Consider the following 24306-nt stretch of genomic DNA (forward strand, 5'->3'; position numbering starts at 1 on the left):
ATATGCATATGTATACATACATGTGTATTTATATACATATATGCATTGCACAAATACCAATGCATGTATATGTATATTCAACATATATATTTATTTATATATGTATTCATGTGTATATATATATTTGTTATGTATTCATTTATATATATATATATATATTCAATGCACTATCGTTTGCTTTAGTATACCTAACATAGTTGCTGGTAACAATTATAATAATTTGCATTGATTAAATTCTATTAAACAGTCATAAGCTTTAAATTATCAACTATAATGCATTTATATTCATTTGTTATAGGCTCCCTGTGGTTTCCTGTGGCCTCCTGTGGATGTCACTGTGGCAGCAGAAAAACAAAAACATCTTCAATCCTTCTTCCTGTATTGATTTTCCCCCTTCTTACTGTACATATATATCCTTAACTGTCAAATTAGCATATCATTCTCCCTAAGTATTCTCATCCGCTTAAGATCCAACAGAGTTTCTGAAAAATCTTTATTTACAGAGGAGAAGCTCATCCAGAAAAAGTTTTTAAAATGATGGGTTGTTTACTGTATTAAGGCCGTTAATTGCTGAATAAGAGAGTGAGGTGCTCTAAAAGTAAAACCGATGAAGGATGCAAGTTAAAGGTTACGGTGTATGGACATTCATTAGCAGGATAAAGCTGTAGAGATTGATGAACGTGTCAGTTTTAAGGGGGTGCCTCAATACAACTATACATAAAATACAGCAGATGAAATAAACCACTCACACACACACACACACACACACACACAGACAGACAAAAGCCCTCCAAGGTCAATCCCTTCCCACACAAACTCCCTTAAAAGCCCAAACACAAACAGTAAATACACACATATACGCATAAGCTATTCTACATCCAATAATTTACATTTGGCTCCACATTATATTCAATGAATGCACATAGACAGAATATAACATATTGAATAATTGAATACAGAGTATTGTGCTAGTTAAAAACACATTACTGACAGGCAGCAAGCCAGGTCAGCTACTTTATTTATTCAAATGTTCTTTATTTGGTGTTCTCTCACCAGTGGGACTCGGCTTTAATGTGATTTATAGGTTTTCTGTATATATATATATATATATATATATATATATATATATATATATATATATCAAGAGGGAAATCAAAATGTGCCGAAAAAACTATGTCAAACTCTCGTTTGGCGTTTTTTAAATGAGGTTTTCTTCATATTTAATAGATTTTTCACACCTCAACCGCCATATTTCCCGAGAGGTTAGTCATCTTCTGCGTGGCTTTTCTATTTAATTATCTTTGTTTTTTAGCGAGAGTGAGATGATTTCCGGGTTGGTGGACGAAAAAAAAAAATTCCAGTAAAGCGGAGGGGGGCGGGGGGAGTAGGCGGAGGAGGGAGGGGGAGTGAACTATCTTGACAGTGAGTTTCATCTCTTTGGTCGTTTCAGCCGAGGCTCGCTCGCTCGCGCGCTCCCCGGGTCAGAAGGCACACCGGAGTCACGGAGAAGAGCGGCGGCGCGGAGACGGACTGACAGCACGGTAAGAACGGGAGGAACCGTTAAGTCACCCCGCAGCGAACCTTTAACCGGGTCGCAACCATCTTTTTTGTTGTCGTTGTTTGTTTGCCTGCCTGACACAACGTCACGTGTTCCGAGTCTTGACTCGCACGCGCTATAGTGTGCGGTTGTTGACTCTTTCGCTCGCGACTCGTCCCCGTTGAACTAAAATGTGACGCAAGTTGTGCGTGTTTAAAAAATTGTTTTGCACAATTAGCGCAACTAAGTGCGTGTGTTAGTGAGTTCAGTGAGCTTATGTATTTCATCTCTTATTAAAATAGTAATTATCCCCCCCCCCAAAGTGGGCGTTGACGTTTTGCAACCTTTAAGTTGTCATTTAAAGACATTTGCTGCACTTCTGTAACTTTTTCTTTTTTTACTTCCTTTTCACAAACACCCACAAGGATTCTTCCCATGTCGACTACTCGGTGGTACTTTCATTGACTCACCCTTTTAACCGCCACACAAGCTTAACATTTCAATATTTATATAATAGTTTAAGCCTCCATGCAACCACAACCACATCGTGTCCACCAGACACACGGGTGCATGATTTTAAAGCAATAACAAATGTATTTAACTTCCACCGTCTAAATGTTTGCTTGAGTTTTTTATGAGCTCATTTATCATCTGAGGTCCATGGGATAGGAGATTGTAAGCAATGTCATGAAAGGTCATAAATAATAATAAAATGTATATATTTTTTAAAGCAAACACCAGCTGTGAACATGTAACCGACTCAGAAAAACAAACGGGAGATGCAACTAATTCAGGGTTTTGTGGAAGTAATTCAATTAAAACCACAATGACGTAAATAAATAATGTGATTCTTTTTCTTTCAATAGCAAAAGTGCTTCACAGGAAGAGGAAATTAACTCAATCGAACCGCTTTTTGGATGCGAGCCGAGATGCTGTGTCTACTCGAGCCGATTTTACTACCAAAATAGCGATTGCGTCACGTACAAAGTCGATTGGGCAAGACCTCAAGAAGTCTCGTTGTTATCGCAGGCTGGCATTTTGTGTCCTGCTCGGCATCATTTCGAAGACAAGTCCTGCTCTGCGTCACATTGGAAAATGCCAGCATGTGGTGCTATAAATTCAACCTTCTTTTATTGCGGAGGCATAAAAACCGGAGAGGGAGAGTCACACACACACACATATTGATCCACCTGAAGCCCGGGAGATGGATTGGTTTAATAACATCACATGGCCTCTGGGAGCTCGGGTGTACCCTGCTGCAGTTATTCATTACCTAGGTGTGATCGTGAGTGTTCTGCCCGGCGCCATAACAGCAGGAACAGGTAATCTCTTGTTACAGCGCCGGGCCGGCTGTAAATCTCCAAATGAGCCGCTCCTTCTTTATTATTTTTTATAACACTGAAATAAAAGTCCAAAGTAGCATAAATAACCCCCGGTTCTTTTGAAATACAGCACCACATCATCATAAATATGGAATGTAAAGAGAGTATAAAGTATGTTTTACTGTACATGAGGGGGGCGTGCAGCTCTTTGTGCTCGGCTGCGACGCCGAGAGCCTGACGGGGTGATATCGGATCAGTGCACGTACGTCAGGAATACATGAAACGTGGAGGGAAGAATCCCTCGAGAGTCCCGCGTCAGCCAGGAATCTGAAGAATCTGCGAGCTGCACGCACGCCTGCATGTTCGTAGCCGCGTGAGAGTAAATGCAAGCTCTCTTATTATTATAATGTGCGGTTGTTGCACGTGCACGCCTAAAAATACATCAAATAGTGTTGTGATTCCTGGTAAACGTCCCCCTCGGCGAAGTGCAACAATCCTGCTCCACGGCGAGGGGGGGGGGAGGAGCTGATTTGTCGACACTTTATTATCGGGGTGTTTTCCTCCCTGGAGGAAGACGTTTCCCAGTGCCGCCCTGGCGTCTGAGGTCAGGAGGAGCCTGAAGCCCGAGACGACGTTTGTCTTATTTGTGGCCTTCAGGCCGTAACTCAAGGCGGGGGGGGCGGGGCCACTAAATAGATAAAGAATGTCGTAGCTAAAGCGACTCTATTTATTCATTCACGAACATCTCCGTCTTGTTTTTACTGCATTTTATACGCGACCATGCATTCAAGAAGAGGGTCGAGGGCGGAGTTCACCTGCGAGAGAGCCGTTTGAAACTTGAGCTCGTGTTGTCGTGAGAAGTGCGGTCTTGTTTATGTTTCGGCTCTGTGGTATTTCTGGAATGTGTTCCCGATTTTTTTCACGAAGAGTGAAAGGAAAAAAGAGAGCGAACCGAGCCTGAGGGGGAAGTTTTCAAATCGGAGCCGTGGAGACATTGACGAGAACTCGAGAGCAGAAGTGACGACTCCGCTCCCAGAGGTCACCGGACGTCTCCTACAAAATACGAGGTTTAGATTTCCTCCCGCGGTCTGAAACCACACCGTGCGTCTGACTCGGCAAAAATGTTTACGATTTTACAGGCCGGTCGAACGCCGCCTGCAAATCTCAACGGCCCCCGAACTTCCACACGCTGTACGCTGCAGCACCCAAACTCGCTCCAGTTATTCCTGGAGGAATGCCCCCCCCCCTCCCCTCCCCCACACATCTCCACACCCGCCCCTTGTTTTTATATTTCTTCGTGGCCTCAGTGACGAATTGCTGACGCGTGATTGTGGCTTGCAGCCTCGCTCTGACGGCGGCGGCCCTCGCGTCGCTTCCAAGAACCGCGGCGATGGCGTTCGAGGAGACATTTCGACTCGCCCCAAAGACGATTACTATTATTTTTATTTCGAGTCTCGCTCCGTTCGGTCATTTGAAAAGTCGACATTCGGCGTGACCTCCGGAGAGTCGGGTCGTCGGCGGAGGAGAGTGCTCGGTGGCTTTCACAGATCGGGGTTATTCGACGCGGTTATTCACGCCATTGCAGCAAGTTGCATGTTTTTTTTCTTCTTCTTTTTAAAAAACTTTTTAATGTGTATTTTCTTGTTTCACAATAATGTGTCATGACTCGGGGACACAACTTCTGGCTGATATTATTCACCAGATGTCATTAACAGGAAAGAGAATTAATTGAAGCACTGCTTCAGCTGAGGGGGGGGGGGGTCAAGCTGTGTGTCAACATGTGCACAAACCGCAATGCCAGGAAAGTGTTCAAAAACAACGATTGTGTGCTGAGGAATGTATGTGTGTGTGTGTGAGACAGCAACACCGCGCTCTGCCAGCAGATACCGACGATTGTTGCTCTGCATTGTGGGCCGGCTAGATTTAATCTGAGCTTTTTTTGGCGTGCACTACATTTTTTCGTGATGAAATTCAGTTTGATTGACTCACAAGCAGTCTTTTGTCTTCTCGTAAATACGTAGTTGGGTCCATTTATGTCAGGACAGGGCATCTTCAGAGGGAGACGGCAGGTCATGCATGCCCCATAGAAGAGCTGCACACCTGTAAACTCTGCTCTTGCATGTCTCCTTTTGCAATTTTTGGTTTGATAGTATGCTAAATGTAACAATCTTTTCAATTATAATGGATACAATTAACACAAATCCTTCAAATATCACCGATAACAATGAATGTTGAGATTTTATCAAAAACATTTGACATTTGGAGATCTCTGTTAGAATTGCTTTCTTTTGGCGATTTACTTCTGATCTTGAAGTTACTCAGAAAGCAGTTTTTAATATCAATAAATCTCTGAAAAGTCTCCACTTTGGGGTTGTAATGTTTTATAAGCCTGTGCTTATCCTTGAGTTTAAAAAAAAATGGTCTCACTGCAATGAAATGGTTATCGTGTGGATTAACATCATCACACGTGAATACGATGGGGGCTCAGCGGAGCCACAAGAGTCCCGGCTTTCCAGTCAAACCCAATACTTTACATTTCCCCCAAAACTACACAGGGATGAGCATGATCTGTAACACCCGGTTCTGTTTCTCCTGTGTTCCGTGTCTCCTATGTCTCCTCTGTGTCTTCTCTGTCTTAATTGTTTAATTCCCTGCACCTGCCCTCAGCCCCTCTTGTCTCGTTACTGTCTGATGTCGTACACCTGTGTTTTCCCCCCTGTATATTGTGTCAGTCTTTCCCTTGTCTCCAGGCGGATTGTCGTTTATAGTTCCGTGTCCTTTTCCCGTCGCCCTGTCCGTATTCCTGGTTCTGCCTGTGTGACCCTGCCTGCCCTGAACCTCGATTTTCTGCCTGCCCCTTTTGGACCTTGTTGTTTTTTTACCTTTGCATTGAAAATGCGGAAGGTTATGTTTTGATCGCCGTGTATTTGTGTGCGTGCGTGTGTGTTATTCGCATAAGTCAAAAAGTATTAAACCGAATCGCATGAAATTTGGTGGGATGATTGGTTATTATCCGTGGACCATTTGATTAGATTTTGGGATCAATCGGGTCAAATGTCAAGGTCAAGGTCACGAAAAGGTCAAAATCTTATTTTTACCATAGCGTGGTCAATTTCTATCCAATTGGCATGCAACTAATGCCAAAATGTTCATAATTCAATGCCCAGTCTTGTGATATGTGAAGGTATGCGCTCTACCGAGTGCCCGTTATAGTTACCTTCGCATTGAAAATGCGGAAGGTAATGTTTTGATCGTCATTTATTTATTTATTTATTTGTATGCGTGTTAGTCGCTTAAGTAAAAAAGTATTAAACCGAATCGCATGAAATTTGGTGGGATGATTGGTTATTATCCGGGGACCATTTGATTAGATTTTGGGATCGATCGGGTCAAAGGTCAAGGTCATGAAAAAGTTCAAAATCTTCTTGAATTGCATGAAATTTGGTGGGATGATTGGTTATTATCCGGAGACCATTTGATTAGATTTTGGGATCGATCGGGTCAAAGGTCATGGTCAAGGTCATGAAAAGGTCAACATCTTCTTTTTACCATAGCGCGGTCAATTTATATCCAATTGGCATGCAGCTAATGCCAACATGTTCATAACTCAATGCCCAATCTTGTGATATGCGAAGGTCTGCGCTCTACCGAGTGCCCGTTCTAGTTTGTAAACTGTTTTGCCTCATTAAAGAGTGCTTTTTTTGTTATTCATATTGCGTCCAGCCCGTCTCTCTGCGCCTGAGCCTCACCCCGTCACAAGACCCTGACATGAGCGGGCGCGCCTTTCTAAAGGGGAGACTCGTGGGTACCAGATGGCAACCTCCGGTGTGAAGCCGGTGTGGTTGTGCCTTTTTTTTAAATGTGCATTAATTTAAATGACCAGCAGGGTTTGACTCCTCTGGCTGCAAATAGAAGTCCGATTACAGAGAAGTCTACGAGAAAATACCGTCTCCCTTGATTCATCAGTTAAGGTTGTCAACGTGAGCTCATGATCTAAATCGATATTTTCAGGTCTTCAATACGGCGTGATGTGTTTTTGTTGTTGTAAACTATGGTCCCATGTGGAGTAAAAACAAACCGTAAAGCAGGATATGCTTATATCCTGCTTTATTTGTGATTGACAGGTTGTCCGGTCCGGACGTAGTCCTTGTTTTTCAACCTAAATAGTTGAACCCTTTCAGAGTCTTTTCACTTCGTGAGAGTTCATTTTGACTTCTTTCATTTTTTGTTGCATAAAAAATGTCTTCTTCAGTGTTCTCACTCCTCTCTCTCTCTCTCAAACACGGAACTCTTTGTCCTGTGTTCAGTCAGAGGAGATGGTTATGAACTTATGAGTTGTGTTGTTTTCTCCACTAACTTTTTGTTTATTCATTTGTATTGCATGTTTTAGTTTTGTAAGTTTTTGATAAATAGATTAATTGTAATTCTCTCTTCTATCTGCCTCTCTGCTCTCTCTCTCTTCTCTGCCTCTCTGCTCTCTTCTCTCTCTCTCTGTGCCTCTCTGCTCTCTCTCTCTCTCTCTCTCACTTCTCCCCCTTCCCATCTGTCTCTCTGCATCTCTCATCACTTTAGTCCGCCATCTTTTTTTATGTTTTATAAGCCGATACTTTGACTTGGTGTGCTGGGTTTGAGGGTTAAAAAAAAAAAAAAGTGTATACGTCCACCTGTGACATGTTTACGTAAAAAGAGCGGGAAGTTAAATAAAGCGAGGATCTGCCTGCCGCTTCGCCTCCTGGGAGTGTTTAGGATCAAAGCCAACCCGTCTCCATCAAGTAAACATTTATATTCCGTCGCTGGTCGGCCTCGCGCTCAGCTCACGGGGAAAGCTGCAAGCCAGAGCTTGATGAGTCCAAAAAGAGAAGGCGAGAGAGAGAGAGAGAGAGAGAGAGACTGGGATCATAGTGGAAAACAGTCGGGAGTCTCGTCTCCGTCTGGTTTATCATTTCCCTTTTTACCGTGCTGAGAACCAATGTGAATATGTTTATGTATCTTTTTGTTTCTTTAAAAGAACTGTTTCTTTTCTACTAATGTGTAAAATAGCATTTGGTTTCTTTATAATCGGATGTAATTTATCTCACCGTATAAATTACAGGAATGTTATTTACCATTCCAGGTTCGACTTGGAGATGAAAAATCTTCATTCAGTCAGAATGTAAATCTATTATCCTTTCGCAAACACAGTCCTTGTATTAAAACATCTATTAGTTTTTTTAGTTATGGCTGGTTCCAAACTAGTTCGTTTTAAGGTGTTTATGTGCTTTAACCCTCCTGTTACCTTTACTCACATATTTTACCCTCGGTGTCAATTTGACCCCAGCAATTAAAACCTCCAGAAAATTATTAGAATTAATATTGTTTCCCAAGTTTGAGTGTGAGGTACTTTATGTTTGTTTGTTGACTACCTAAATAGCCCTTTAAATATATAAAAAAGTTGATATTTCTTGTTATAAACATGCTTTACAGACTCAATAATGCTCGTTATTAGCCGTGTGTTTGTATATTTGTGTGGGGGAGGGGTTAAACTGCCTATCAGGTAACGTTTGACACTGGCAGCCACTAGGAGGAGGAGGAGGAGGAGGTTTTACAGGCTCCGCCCCCTCCGTCTGTATCATGTCCCATAGAAAAAGACGCGGGGTGTGAACTACAACTGAGAAACTCCCTCCCCAAATCTAAGTGAAACCACATTGGGCAATGCTCTCTCTTACACACACACGGTCACACAATCACGACCACACACTCCGTCACGTCGCTCAGCGCTCCTTCCTGTTTTCCACTATAGTTCCGCCCTTTCTCTTGTGCGGTGTTTGCATCGAGCAGGAAGTCCACGGGGAAGAGCCACACTGTGAAGAGGAAGAGAGGACCCGCAAGGAGATCTCACGAGGGCTTTCATGAGGAAGTTTGTGTGTGTGTGTTGTGACGTTTGACACCGGAGGAGGGGGGGGGGGGTCTGATGGGGGGTGTCGTTGGGGTTGAGCTTCTGGAAGGAGAGGACTGACAATCTTTTGAGAGTGGCGGCTCTCCGACCAGACAAACCTCCCGATGGGTTTTCGAGGCGAAACCCGATGCCGAATGCCTCGGGCGCCGCTGAGGAATTGACACGAACCGTCTCTCACACACACACACACACACACACACGCACACACACACACACAGACGCACACGTCGGTGTCAAGAGAGGACCGGCTGGAAGGAACATGGAAGCGCTGAGAGAGTCATTTCTACATTTGACTTTTCAGATGTCAACGTATAAGAGAGCCACGCTGGACGAGGAGGACCTGGTGGACTCCACCAGCGACGACATCTACCCGTCATCGCCCATGCAGGTAAACACACACACACACACACACACACACACATGCTCGTTTAAGAATGGGTGACTAGTACTGTGTTATGACACGGACAACTAAATATGTGTGGGCCTCTTCCGGGACCCACGCCGAATGTGCTGTCGTGATAAAATCTTTATTTTTATTTTTTTATCATTATTCATTTTCTGGGTTCTGTAGAAAAGTTTAAACGGCGCACAGGATCACGCGTCCAGCTCGGTTCACGAGGAAAATTATTTAGTGTCAGCTCAACGTCGGTCCGAACCTCAGATTCTACGCGATTCAACTTGCGGGACGAGATCTGCCGACTAGCGGCGGAACAATCGGGCGCTCGTCTTTTTCCCGTCGTATTGAAACGCGTTTCTTTTAAAGCCTCGATAACGTAGAGCGACAACGTCGAGCCATCGATGATTCTGACTCGATTGCATTTGATTTAAATGAATACGTATTCCTCAGCGTCTTGTTTATGAAGCGGATGAACGACGGGTCCAACTTTAGTTTCCTCGGGTTTAGTCGACGCACGATGCAAAGACTTTCAACGGAGGCAACGCGTGTCGCTGCAACACCTCGATAATCCTTAGTTAAGATTTATTTGTTCAGGAATTACCCTTGAGATCACAATTTCCTCTATACAAGTGCCCCGCAAATAGATGACATCACACACACCCACACTAATTAAATCATTTTGTTACGCTCACGATGATATAGTCTGAATTTATCAGCTGGAGGATTATTTATTTTTGATAGATAAAGAGCATTATGGCCTGAATCCTCACGTTGACACATCAGTGTGTGTGTGTGTGTGTGTACACATCAACAATCCTTCTGTCGTGTAGTTCTGTTCTTCTTTTTATTCTCACACTCTCTATTCTTTAGCGTGATCCTTTTCCTGTTGAAGTCACTTAACTGCTGATTGATGAATACTGTCGCACCTTTTTTTCCATTTGCGCGTCTGTAATTTGTGGTTTGCAGAAGGAGCTCTGGGAACTTTTTAAACCTTCCAGCGCTCCTTTACCGACAGCCGGATGCCCTTTTTTCTTTTTTTCTTCCACCTCTGCGGCTCACATCCTTCGGTGCGGTCACACGTAACAGTGTTTGACCAAAAGTTTACCTGAAGAGCTTAAACGGCGCTCTAATTTAAAGCTCTTGACACCATCATTTTGCCGCGGTGTTCCGGGTAATGAAACTGGCTTTTGGTTCCCCGATGAGCTCCAGATGGAGAGCGCTCCGGCTTGGCAGCGGCGTGTTCTCAGTCGCACTCGGAAACTCTGTTTCGGTTCGAACCAGAGATGAGGAACCCGCTGTGGCTTTGGCGCCCGATTCGGCCACATTAAGTGTGACTGCTGAACTCTCATCTAAGCTAACGGCGGTAAATCGGATCCTTATTTATACACTTCAGGGGTAATTGACTTCCACAGGATGCATGCGAGGTCCAAGATTTGGTATTTATTTACAGGGGGAGGGGGGGGGTACTCGAAGGCCGGCCAGAGTGCTACATGCACCCTGTGGAAGGTTTTGCAAGTGGCTTTTTGGAACCATTCCTGGAGGAATAAACTCCCTTGGCAGCTTGAACTAAAAGCAACAAGCAGGAGGAAACCTGCAGGGTAGAAGATCCACCGCACCGCTCGTTGATTTAAATCAAATGTTCAGACCGGGACCACAAGATATGGATTTCTCCTGTCGTAAACGTCGCAGCAGAATATCCGTCAGCTGGGCGCCGCGCTACCTTGTTTTTGTTTTGACTCGCTCGTTGTTTACAGGTGAAACGCACAGCGAGGCAGACGTGGCTCGCCGCGGTTGTTTGCGTCTTCTAAATCTCCTTCTCTCTGTTAAACTCGAAGCGAGGGAACAATATGAGAACGGTTAAACTTTTCCGCGTGGGTTGGGTTGAACGCGTCGCCATGGAGACGCCATTGTGCTTAGAAACCAACCCCGTCATCAAATCCCCGAGAGGCTGTTTGACTGGAGGCTGTACGTTCCACACTGCGCCCGCTCAGCACGATGAAGAGTTTATGTCTTTTAATAATGTTCAACCTCTTGACAATAGTCATGTTTGGATTAAATGAAGTGTGTGTGTGCGTGTGCAGGTGACTCTTCTGCACGGCCGACGTCCCACCTGTTGGTCAGACCGGACTCAGAGAGAGAGGAGGCTGCTGGTCTCGGTGTGTGTCGTGTCCGTCGGCCTGTTCATAGCCCTCATCTCTACGGGGGTCCTCTACAAACAGAGTGAGTTTGACGTTCTACTTCAACTATACCAGGAAAACTGTTTATTTGTTCATGTTTAGTCCAAATCACAAAACCAAGAAACATTTCCAATAAGAAGAAGAATAAAAACAAATCAAAACAAACAAAGATGAGAATGGGCACTCGGTAGAGCGCATACCTTCGCATATCACAAGATTGGGCATTGAATTATGAACATTTTGGCATTAGTTGCATGCCAATTGGATATAAATTGACCGTGCTATGGTAAAAAGAAGATTTTGACCTTTTCATGACTTTGACCTTGACCTTTGACCCGATCGATCCCAAAATCTAATCAAATGGTCCCCGGATAATAACCAATCATCCCACCAAATTTCATGCGATTTGGTTTAATACTTTTTGAGTTATGCGAGTAACACGCATACACATAAATAAATAAATACACGGCTATCAAAACATAACCTTCCGCATTTTCAATGCGAAGGTAAAAAGGAGGAGGAACGCTTAAAGGAATAATTTGACATTTAGGGAAATACATTAATTTGGTTAATTTAAAAAAACATTGATATCACTCATGTCTGTGTATTAAATATGACGCTAGCTGGTTAGTTTAGCTTTTGAATGGATACTTGCAACAGTTGGAAACCAACAAAAGGGAACACCAGGGCTCTCAAGTCTCACGCATTGAGCGTGAGACTCACGCATTTCGGTCTTATCTCACGCACTCCCGCCACACATCGAATTCCTCACGCATTGGGATGGAGCAACAAAATAGTCACTAGCACCCCCCCCCCCCCCCCCCCCCCCCCCCGTCAACAACTCTTTTCGGCTTGATGCCGGCGCGCGCAACGGTCAGCTGTATCGGGTGCTGATGGAAATCTCACGCTTGCCTGTCTTCAAAACTTGAGAGCCCTGGAACACAATCCACCTCCCGACTCCCACAAAGTTCACAAAGGAAACGCAGAGCATCACATGTAGTTTCTAAGACAAAAGGCCAGAATTATTAAATTGTTACCTTTTTTGAAAGAGCCGGGCGAGCTGTTCCCTCCATTAAGGCGTTACGCTATGCTAAGCTAAGCTAACCGGCTGTAGCGACACATTTGCCGTGCAGACAGAAAAGCGCATTTACCAAAATGTAAAACGATTCCTGAAATGGCAGCCACCTCGTTTATGGCAATACATAAAAGAGGCTGTCTCTCTACATTCATTCACAAGGGGCTCAGTTTATTTTCCTCATGTATCTACCCATCTTTAAAACTACAACAGTACATGTGGTGCGTGTTCATTTTGAATTTATTTTCTTAAACCCAAGCCACAACTTCAGCTAATCTGCCTAAAAACAACTCTGAAATCTCTCCCTTGAGCTTGTTCATTATGGAAAAAAGGGGTCTTGTGGATTTACCATCGCGTCCAGGCGGCGTCTCATCCGCGCTGGTTTCCACGGGAAACAGACGACCACTTCCTCCCATTCAGAGCCGCATGTCGGATCACACTTTGAAATAATAAAGGGAACGGGGATGAATTCTCCTCGGGGTGCTAACCTCCTCGCCTCTCGTAAACTTTGTCTCCGTCTCATACCTTATATGGGCAGGCGGGGGAAACGTCTGGAGAGTAAAGTCACTGATTGAAGGGGGTGAGTTGTTCCCCTGGAGTTGCACTTGCACTTCTTTAAACACACTTCTTTCTTGGTGCCTCCGAGATCATCAAGCTTAAGAGGATTATTCATGAAGGATATTTTCCTGGGACAAATATTCCCTACGGGATGTTTATCTTGGCTGTTACGACTTTTAAAATAATAGTTTCCAGATGGTCTGAAGCGCGCATGCATACATGTATGTGGATGTCCTACCAGGACATATTTTCAGATTACCACCAAAGAGTTTCTGAAAAAAAACAAAGGGTTTAAAAACTGAGCTGTCTACAAGTGATGAGAAAAAAAGTGAACTCTGCAAACTATTTAGCAAGTGTGATTTTTGTTTCTGTTGTGTACATAGACACAGGGTGTGTGTATATGTGTGTGTGTATATATATATATATATAATTAATATTAATAAAAATGCAGAATAAAATATCTAAAAGTAGGCATTTACCGTGTTTTTTAAATTGATATATGTATATATTATGTACATATGTTTATTTTAATATATATATATGAGATGAGAGAAAATATTTGGTAATTTTATTTATATATATATATATATAAATAAACAAACAAATGCCGTAAATGCCTACTTTTAGATTTTGCATTTTTGTATTATTCAAAATAAAACTTCATTTCATTTGTACTTTGTCTTTCTAAAATATATAAACATCGTAGGAATATCGTACAAACAACATCATATTTAAACCCTTCTGCGATAAAGTATATTTATATATATTTTTTAAAATCTCGTTTCCCCCGCAGCTCACCCGGGCCTGTGCCTATCCGAGCCGTGCATCACCGTGGCCAGCGCCGTCATGGGAGCCCTGGACCGAACCATCGACCCCTGCCACGACTTCTACAACTTCGCCTGTGGGGGCTGGGTGAGGAACAACCCCCTCCCCGAGGGCAAGTCCCGCTGGGGACCTTTCAGCAACCTGTGGGAGCACAACATGGCTGTGATGAAGCATTTATTAGGTAGGAGTTGTCGTTTGGAGTCGTGTCCTCAGCTGCCTTCCCTCAAAGCGCCATCAATCACCTGATCAATCTTTCATCTTTGTGTGTGTGTGTGTGTGTGTGTGTGTGTGTGTGCAGAAAACACGACGATGAAAGGTCTGAGCAAGGCCGAGGAGAAGGCCCAGCGATACTATCAGGCCTGCATGAAAGAGGCCAAGATTGAAGAGTTGGGAGCTCAGCCACTCCAAGAGCTCATCAGTCAGGTATGCCGTTTCGAATTCATGAATTAAAAAATGTAAAGAAACCACTCCAGTCGATTTTGAGTGTGCGCCTTAACCGCCGCCCCGTTTCAGATCGGAGGATGGGCCCTGACGGGATCCTGGCACAAGGACAACTTCCAGGCCGTGTTGCGCATGGTGTCGGCCAACTATCGCACCTCGCCTTTCTTCACCGTGTTCGTCAGCACCGACTCCAAAAACTCCAGCAGTAACATCATCCAGGTGAGCAGATCGGACCATTCTCAAATTGTAAAAATGCCAGAAAGGGATTCTTTGCCCTTTAAAAGAAAATGAATTCTTACATCAAATTCCCTCCAACGCACATTGGCCGACAAGGCGCTCATTATCTCGATGACATTGGGTTCGCGCCGACGGCAAATGGCACGGACGAGATCTTTTTCCAGCTTCTGCTTCAAGCCTGCAGCGCAGGAATGAAAACAAAAGGGTGGAAGAGGAAGCTGAAGTCTTTCTTATGTTTCTTTTTTGACTTCAGGTGGATCAGTCCAGCTTGGGGCTACCTTCACGGGATTACTACCTCAACAAAACGGCCAATGAAAAGGTACCGCGGGGCGACCCGTTGCTCTCGCACTGGTTCAACACGGCTAAAAGCAAAAGTTGGAGCTCGAGTCCGATCATCGAATCGAGATCTGGAATTTCTTTCCGAAAGTCAATAAATATTTAAAAGAGAAATATGTCAACTCCGGGAGGAAAACAAACTCTGCATCGTCGCTTCTTGTTGGTTTAGGATTACTTTCCTAAGTGAGTTTTCACACATACACACCTAGTCTCCCCAACTAACCCCCACCCGGCTGCCCACAGTATCTGACGGCATACCTCAACTTCCTGGTGGAGTTCGGGGTTCTCCTGGGCGGCTCCGAGGAGACGTCTCGGACGCTGATGGAGGAGATCCTGGACTTTGAAACCACCCTGGCCAACATCACGGTCCCTCAGGAGGAGAGGAGAGACGAGGAGCTCATCTACCATAAGATGGAGGTCAATGATCTGATGGTAAGAGGCCAAACGAAGCATACGACACACGGGATGATGCTTGAAGGCGTGAAGGAAGTGAAAAGCTATGTGTAAATGTAAATATAAAAGCTTTAGGATGTGGGACTGTAAAGTTCATGTGTGTGTGTGTGTGTGTGTGTGTGTGTGTTATCTGTGTATTTGCAGACTCTGGTTCCCGCAGTGGACTGGATGCCTTATCTCACCGAATTGTTTTCCCCCGTGTCGCTCAACGAGTCGGAGCCGGTGGTCGTTTATGCCAAAGAATACCTCGAGCAAGTTTCTGACCTCCTAACTAAAACAAATAAAAGGTCAGATACTTTTTTAAGCCTTGACGCTTCATATGTTCACACTACGAGCAACACAAGAGATGAAGTGTTGCTCAATTCAGTTTATTTTGTATACAATTTGCCTCGGAGTGCTTTACAATAAATATAAATAAATAAATATATATATATACAGGACTGTCTCAGAAAATTAGAATATTGTGATAAAGTTCTTTATTTTCTGTAATGCAATTAAAAAAACAAAAATGTCATGCATTCTGGATTCATTACAAATCAACTGAAATATTGCAAGCCTTTTATTCTTTTAATATTGCTGATTATGGCTTACAGCTTAAGAAAACTCTAAAATCCTATCTCATAAAATTTTAATATTTCCTCAGACCAAGTAAAAAAAAGATTTATAACAGCTGAGTGTTTGTCAAGGCTCAGGAAACCCTTGCAGGTGTTTCGAGTTAATTAGACAATTCAAGTGATTTGTTTAATACCCTACTAGTATACTTTTTCATGATATTCTAATATTTAGAGATAGGATATTTGAGTTTTCTTAAGCTGTAAGCCATAATCAGCAATAAATCAGAATAAAAGGCTTGCAATATTTCAGTTGATTTGTAATGAATCCAGAATGCATGACATTTTTGTTTTTTTAATTGCATTACAGAAAATAAAGAACTTCATCACAATATTCTAATTTTCTGAGACAGTCCTGTATATATATACACGACCGTTCAAAAGTTTGGGGTCACTTAGAAATGTCTTTATTTTTCAAAGAAAAGCACTGTTTTTTCAATGAAGATAACATTAATCAAAAATACACACTATACATTGTTAATGTGGTAAATGACTATTCTAGGTGGAAACATCTGGTTTCTAATGAAATATCTCCAGAGGTGTATAGAGGCCCATTTCCATCAACTATCACTCCAGTGTTCTAATGGTACATTGTGTTTGCTAATCGCCTTAGATGACTAATATCTGATTAGAAAAACCTTGTGCATTGATGTTAGCACAGCTGAAAACAGTTATGCTGGTGATATAAGCTATACAACTGGCCTTCCTTTGAGCTTGAAGAACAAAATTAATACTTCAAATATTAATCATTATTTCTAACCTTGTCAATGTCTTGACTATATTTTCTATTCAATTTTCAATTCATTTGAAAAATAAAAGTGAGTTTTCATGGAAGACACGAAATTGTCTGGATGACCCCAAACTTTTGAACCGTAGTGTATATATGTAAATATGTGTGTATATATATATATATATGTCTGTCTATATATACTTGTATATTTTATATATATCCATATCCCAGGACCTCACATCGGATAAGGAAAAAAAGAACATATCCTTAAATAGCACTGGGAACCTTTTTGGGGCATTTATTTTTTCAAATTGAGGCTAACATGTTGAAACAAAAACATATGATTGGTGGTTACATCACCGCATCATCAGAGGACCGAACATTTCTAAACTTAGCCAGCTAGCTCATCGTGTGTTGGTCTCGGACACATCAAAACCGTGATGTGTGTATTTTCTTTCTTCCTCAGCCTCCTCAACAACTACATGATCATGAAGGTGGTGAGGAAGATGGGCTCCGTTTTGGACCAACGGTTTCAGGACGCAGAGCAACGCTTCCTCGAGGTCATGTACGGAACAAAGAAGGTGAGCGGAGACATTTTATCTCCAGTGGACATAATCCACCGTGACGCGGGTAGATTGAAACACAGCGGTGGGATTAGGCACGCTGTGGCATTCTCATCCAGATAATGCGTCTGTGAACTGGACACATATCCAGGTTCCTGGTTTTTTTAATCATGTTTTTTTTGGGGCTTTTTAGTCGTCCAGTGTAAACAGTCAGAGGAAATGGCCCGACGGTTGTTTTTTTAACTTGACCTCTTGTTCTTGTGTGCCGGACATTTTCTTCTTCTCCTTTTTTACGTAATGCAAACGCATGGAAATAAAGACACATTCTCCCCGTTATTATGACAAGACCGTAAAAGAACTGTACGCGATAAGTCGGCAACCTGCTTCCTTTAGCTTGAAACGGGGTTTCCTTCTTTAGGGCGAGAGTTTTTTTTTAAAGGGCCATCTGCTCGGCACCGCGTGTCACAGGCAGACCCCGATGCCCCGGCACGACGGATACGTGAGAAAATATGGAGTCAGAGATACTCCCACTTCCACACGTGTCTCAGCGTTGCAATTTCAGTGAGGGGCTGTCTGGCGGCTCCGGTGACTCCGGCCCTTTATCTGACCAAGATCCTGCCCCCCCCACCCCTCCTGGCTTTGTTTTCCCCCAGGGTCGAGCTGCAATAACAAAACCCCCGAACCATCTATACGAGCGTCTCTTTGTGCGTCTGTTTTAAGTGAGAGCGCATTTTTTTACGACTTGCTGTTGCTCGCTCGGAACACGCCTCGTTTCCTCACCGCAAGCGCGTTTCCTCTCTTGCATCTCCGTGTATCCTTGTCCTTCCTTTGCACCTGATTAGAAACTATTGTCATATAGTCATATATAGTCATATGTCTTTTTTCTTCTTCTCACATGCAGTGAATTAGCTGGTTTAGAGTTGAGATGTAACATTTGTTTTAAGATGGATGGGATGGACCATATGGACTAAATCTTCTATCGCTACATGGGTTATTATACTCTCAATAACCATAGGCATAAATAAGTAGTCTGCATGAAATAAACACATGGTACAGTACGGTGATGTGCACTTGAAAATATTGAAAACGGATTATTTTCAACTAATAAAGATGAAAAACGAAATCCAGCAGTTTTAAAGTAGGAATCCAGCAGTTAAAAACTAAAATCAGATAATATTTAGCTTTTTAGGTGGCGTTATTCCAATAAGAATAATTCTTGTGTAGGCAGTAATAAATCGGAATGAATGAAGACAGTCCTGCACACTGCGGTTGGAAAGCACGACTCACCATTTATTATCTGATTTTCTCAGAGGTCTCAGCGAGTGCGTGCTCATTGTTCTCCACTTGGATGACGTGGTTGTGCGTCACGGCGTCTCGATATTTGATTCCATTGTGATTTGATTCCACGGAAAGACGTTAAATTGTCGCCCGGCCCTCTTATCTTTATTTTTTATATCCGTGTCTCGTAATCTTTTTTTTCTTTTCTTTCTCCAAGACGATGATAAACGAAATGCACACGACTCCGACGTGGTTCTAGAAGTTGTGGCCACACAAAAAGAAAACTCATAAGAACATTGGCTGTCAGTTTAGGACACTTTTCTGTTTTCAAACGATTAAATACGTTAGGATGCGACTCTTTTTTCCTGCTGAAATCTCTTCTCACTGTTATAAATGTTCCGTTCTTTGGCTTTCATTGCTTCAGCTTGTGAGTGTAGACGGCATGCGGGGTGTCCTGGTTGTTTACATTCGGCCTTAACAAAAGAAAAACAGCCCACGGTCCTTTAGGAGGGAGCGCGGTGCCTCTCGGCCCGCAGAGATAACGGCTCGGCTTTGTCTCAGGAACACTGAGCTCGGAGGTCACGGCTACTTTCTCTCGCTTGTGTGGATTTTTATTTGCGAGAAGAATCTTCAACAAAATAGCTCCTCTGTGTTCGACATGGGTCTATTTATTTATTTGTTTTAAAAAACAGTAGCGGTTAAAGCCAAATCCCCCAAAGCCTGAAAGCTTTGCTGATTATAGTTTTTTTGTTTATGTCATTAAAATGTATTTCTATCCCAGCATGCACTGGGCAAGAAGCCAAACAATCCCAGGGCTTTGGAGGAGGAGTAGCGGCCTATTGGGGTTAGGTTTTCTACCAAGACAAGGGTTTACTGTCTCGAGCCTCTTTTCCCTGTGGACACAAAAATAAACACTAACATCTGGATTTTGTGTCGAGTGGGAAAGTTTACAATCGGGATTCATTCCCGGGACAAATGACGGCCGTGGCTCCGGGTATTTATCGTCGCCCCCTCCAATCGGTGGGGATAGAAAGTGGACACCCTGAAGTGAATATGTGACGAGTCAGATGTATTTATTAACGTACACAACGTACAACTAGTACGCTCTCCTCAAAGCCACCAGACTCCAGTGAGACAAAACGACTACTCCTTCCACCGGTCCAACAATCGCCAAGTCTGTGTTGAGAGTTTTAAAGAGTGTAATAAGTAACTGAAATAAGCGGCTAACGGTTCTCCCACGTCTGAGTGGTACGAGTCCACCCACGATCATTCTGTGAAATGTAGGAAGTCGCTAACTGACGGAGGCGAAGCAAAGAAAGTCCCATTCCGAGCGAGGCTGCGTCTTCCTCCTAACGCGTCTCGATGCGCGTTGACTCCTCAGAGCTGCTCTCCGCGCTGGAAGCTGTGCGTCAGCGACACGGACAGCGCCCTGGGCTTCGCTCTGGGAGCCATGTTCGTCAAAGCCACCTTCGCCGAGGACAGCAAGGCTATTGTACGCATTTCACACACACACACACACACACACAATACATTGGCTCCCGCTGTGCGGCTTGATAGATGCCTCTGACGGTCTTTTGTGCCTTCTGTGCCTCAAGGCTGAAGATATGGTCGGGGACATTAAATGGGCGTTTGAGGACAGCCTGAAGGATGTGAGCTGGATGGACACGGAGACCAAAAAAGCAGCAAAAGAAAAGGTTGGACAAAGATGTTGTGTGTTTTCTTTTCCCCCCGGGAAGTTTCCCTGCTTCAGGGAGACATTAACATCTCTCTCTGTGTGTGTGTGTGTGTGTGTGTGTGTGTGTGTGTGTGTGTGTGTGTGTGTGTGTGTGTGTGTGTGTGTGTGTGTGTGTGTGTGTGTGTGTGTGTGTGTGTGTGTGTGTGTGTGTGTGTGTGTGTGTGTGTGTGTGTGTGTGTGTGTGTGTGTGTGTGTGTGTGTGTGTGAAAATTGAAGTGGCTGAGAAATACAGCGCTGCCACCTGGTGTGAAAATGTGTCGTTAACAGTTTTTTATTTATTTGTCCCAGGCAGATGCGATATACAACATGGTCGGGTATCCAGAGTTCATCATGAACGGCACGCGGCTGGACAAAGTGTTCAATGATGTAGGTAAATGTGGAGGTGAATTCTCCGTCCTGACCGTCCTGTCACTTTTTTTATTTGTCAACATAATACTGAACTTTTTTGAATTCTGATTCTTCTCTCTTTTTTTTCAGTTTGACGTGGTGTCGGAGCTCTACTTCCAGAATGTCATGCAGTACTACAACTTCTCGGCCAGAGTGACCGCGGACCAGCTGAGGAAAACTCCCAACAGAAACCAGTGAGTTGGCCCTCGTCCTCCACCGCTCGCCGAAAGAGGAGGCTGCACGCTCCGCCGGGGACGCGTTCCCATTACGCTGACTCGGCAGAATACTGCCGCCTTCCACAAATGTTCCCAGGCAACAAAGTTTCCTCTGCTGAAGCGATGCCTCGTCTCTAATTAGGCCGAGGGGATCCCATGCCTTTAAAAAAAAAAAAAAAAAAAAAAAAAAATCTGATCTGCAGTCAGCACAGCAGAGCGGGCAGATTAATCATCTGAATTTGTTGATGTCAACCTCCCTGTATTTTGTTTTTTTCAGGTGGAGCATGACGCCTCCCACCGTGAACGCATATTACAACCCGACCAAGAACGAGATGGTTCTGCCGGCGGGAATTCTTCAGGCTCCGTTTTACAGTCGTTCCTGGCCCAAGTAGGTCTCACCTCCGGGCTACTAAGTCACGTTGGATGGGTTTTAATAGAATAGAAAACGAGTGGAACGTTCTCTTGAGTTTCCAAATTCACCAAAACGCTGCATAGAATAAAGATTGTATTAAAACGCCATTAGAGTATGAGATAGTATTTGATGTAAACGGCATTATCCACATCTACACATGAGAGTCCAGTAGTGTACTGCAGATATAACTTGATGATCAATACGAAACGCCATTTTGTTGGACTCTATTGCATAATTTTATTTCAATATTCAGTGTGATTTGACTATTTGAATTGCTGAACAAATCTGAGATATGTGCAGCTCACAAGTCAGAGACAACCGGAAAGAAACGGACACATTCCGTTCAGGACAACGACAAACTTCGTATGGGACGTCAATGATTGTGACAGGGAGGATTCATACTGTATTTCATGTTCTTTCAGAGCTCTTAACTTCGGTGGGATTGGAGTCGTCATGGGACACGAACTGACTCACGCGTTTGACGACCAAGGTTGGTGAAAAAGTTTTTCTTTTTTCCATTTTAATTTCCAGAGGACGTCCGATAGCCTCATCCTTCCGATGCAACATGTAATATTTCACACTTCAAATCAAAGGCAGGGAATACGACAAGGACGGAAACCTGCGTCCCTGGTGGAAGAACTCCTCGGTCGAGGCCTTCAAGAAGCAGACGCAGTGCATGGTGGAGCAGTACGGGAACTACAGCATCAACCAGGAGCCCCTGAACGGGAAGCAAACCCTGGGGGAGAACATCGCCGACAACGGCGGACTCAAGGCCGCCTACAAGGTGTGTGTGGGGGGGGGGGGGGCGGGGGTGAGGAGGAGGAGGAGGAGGATGATTCCCCCCCCACGGTCAACATCAGTAAACACTGCTTAGTGTGTGTGTGTAACATGATCATGTGTTCATGTGTTGAAGGCGTACGTGAACTGGATCAAAAAGCACGGCGAGGAGGCCACGCTTCCTGCCCTGGGGATGACCAACCATCAGCTGTTCTTCGTAGGATTTGCCCAGGTTCGTGTCCCTCGTACTCTCTCAAATACCGTAGCAAACTGTCGTCATACCAATACTTAAAGCTCCCCTGCAGACATGGGTTTGCTGATAATGGTTTTTATAGACGTCAACGCCTTCATTCTGTGAATATGCAATTGTTAAATTCCAAAGTTTGAGCCGCAGGAGACGAGATATCTTCTCCTGCTTCGCAGCAAAAGTACATTGTTAGTGTTTTGCGCCGTGGGCACTTTTTAAAGTTTCCATCTGCCACTCGTACAAGTCGCATACCGTGACTGTGATTGACGGCTAACTAGTTGAAAATCCTGATCGTGCGGTATTCCGATTCGAGGTGAGCACAGTGAAACGTTCCTCCTTCGGCAAATGAACGTGAAGAAAGAAGTCTTCTGGGTAAAGAAACAAGAAGAAAAACTATTAAAATACATGACTTCAAAACACTTAAAAGAGCTGTGACGACAAGAAATAAATGCAGATGAATATGGAATAATAACTTATTGTGTGTCTTTTTGCCCGCTGTGATGCCTGCAGGTTTGGTGCTCCATCAGGACCCCCGAGAGCTCGCACGAGGGCGTCATCACGGACCCTCACAGTCCGTCAAGGTTCCGAGTCATTGGCGCCATCTCCAACTCGCAAGAGTTCTCGAGGCACTTTGGCTGCAAAGCGGACGCTCCCATGAACCCCAAACACAAGTGTGAGCTTTGGTGATGCCTCACAACGGGGAGGGAAATATACTTTTTTGGGGGGGGGGAGAACACACACTCGACAAAGTCTGTCCGGACGGGGCAAACGCACGAACCACTGAAACTCCGACCGCCTCGCCACTGCTTCCAGGACAAAATGTGCCTTTCTCTGTGTGGAGGATTGCAATCTGCAGTGCTTCTCCTCGAGGATTGTTGGTTTCGGCCGCTCGCCCCGACTTCTGAAGTTCAACGTTGCTCTGAATGCGCACTGGAAACCCAGCAAATGGTTACGGAAACACGGGGGAACCACTCTTCGATTCTGTGAAACTGCTTTGTTGTCATAGAGACAAATATGTATATTTGTCCTGTAACTCTTCACTGTGCTTGAATAAGCTCCCATTTGTATTTTTTAATTGCGTTTTATTTATGGTCACTTTTTCTTTTACTTTTTTTAACCTGATGGAAAATCGATATGGACAGATTTTTAATAATCTGTTAATTGAGAATGGTATGAATGTGTTTCAGTACTTATGCAGCCGGTTTATTGCAATATTTCAGAAACACTGCGTGACATTTTTTTTGGTCACGTTTTCTAGAGATATTGACGTGATATTTGTGTCCCGTTGCTGGCGTTTTTATTCCCGTCGTGGCGAAAATGAATACAAATCAGAAACAGAATGGAGGAACCAAGAATTTTACGGCAATAAATTAAAGTTCAAACAATTTTTTTCATTCAGAACTTGGTCATGTAGGCCAACCCACAATGTGCCATAACTGTTTTTATGAGTAGGAGTTTGTCACAAATTATTTTGAATAGTAAAACCAGTCTTAAAACATGTTTGTCTCTTACATTTTTGTATTTGCTTGGTATATAACAAACACACACAGACACAGTTTTGTTTTACAGAGATGTGTGTTGCTGTAATTATCCAATTGCAGTCAATTTAATGTGACATTCCTTTGGGGACTAAGTGCGAAGCAGGCCGAAGAACGACAGGTGGCGCTAACAACACACCAATCCATGATATGGTCTTGGTACTGGTGAAGATTACACATCATATATTATACTGAAAAAAGATGGTGTGAAGGATTTTGTAGGCCGTGAAAAGACTCAATACTATAAACAGGTGCGCAACTTGATGTGATTAAAATATATCGTGTTTGAATGTTACTCCCCAATGTGTTTAAGAATTGGCGATGCCACTTTCTTTTAATCTCATTAACTAAATTAAGGAGTTGGTTATCACGAAATACAAATAAATGGGAAACCAAAATAATTCAAACTATATATATTTTTTTAAAGAAACTAATATTTCGTAAACATTAAGGGCACGTGAACCTCGCACGGTTTGTGGAACTGACTGTCGGCTTGGATCGTCGGCTCGTTGATTAGCCG

At 43.6% G+C, this 24306-nt stretch overlaps 1 protein-coding gene across 2 annotated transcripts; it reads left to right on the forward strand.

The window, feature by feature from the left end:
* Positions 1-1464: 1464 nt before the first annotated feature.
* Positions 1465-23747, forward strand: ece1 (endothelin converting enzyme 1). Of its 2 annotated transcripts, XM_056437769.1 has the most exons (19): positions 1465-1541; positions 9096-9182; positions 11273-11411; positions 13795-14007; positions 14125-14249; positions 14340-14486; positions 14758-14823; positions 15084-15272; positions 15438-15580; positions 17101-17215; positions 19857-19967; positions 20071-20169; positions 20499-20576; positions 20688-20791; positions 21090-21200; positions 21647-21714; positions 21818-22008; positions 22138-22233; positions 22759-23747. In XM_056437769.1, exons 2-19 carry the CDS (start codon positions 9096-9098, stop codon positions 22933-22935), a joined length of 2259 nt encoding a protein of 752 aa, XP_056293744.1. In that variant the 5' UTR covers positions 1465-1541; the 3' UTR covers positions 22936-23747. The 2 variants fall into 2 exon arrangements, with proteins under 2 accessions (XP_056293744.1, XP_056293743.1); XM_056437768.1 differs by lacking the exon at positions 1465-1541 and having other exon boundaries at positions 8871-9182.
* Positions 23748-24306: the final 559 nt, after the last annotated feature.

Source organism: Pseudoliparis swirei, chromosome 18, assembly GCF_029220125.1.
Source record: "Pseudoliparis swirei isolate HS2019 ecotype Mariana Trench chromosome 18, NWPU_hadal_v1, whole genome shotgun sequence".
NCBI classification, from domain to species: Eukaryota; Metazoa; Chordata; class Actinopteri; order Perciformes; family Liparidae; genus Pseudoliparis; species Pseudoliparis swirei.

Excerpts from the sequence above, each read along its gene's own strand:
- ece1 (XM_056437768.1), top strand. The coding sequence starts at position 8,922 with ATGCCGAATGCCTCGGGCGCCGCTGAGGAATTGACACGAACCGTCTCT. Across the intron at positions 15,581-17,100 it reads CTAACTAAAACAAATAAAAG|CCTCCTCAACAACTACATGA; the intron begins GTCAGATACTTT and ends TTTCTTCCTCAG. Across the intron at positions 20,792-21,089 it reads AAAACTCCCAACAGAAACCA|GTGGAGCATGACGCCTCCCA; the intron begins GTGAGTTGGCCC and ends TGTTTTTTTCAG.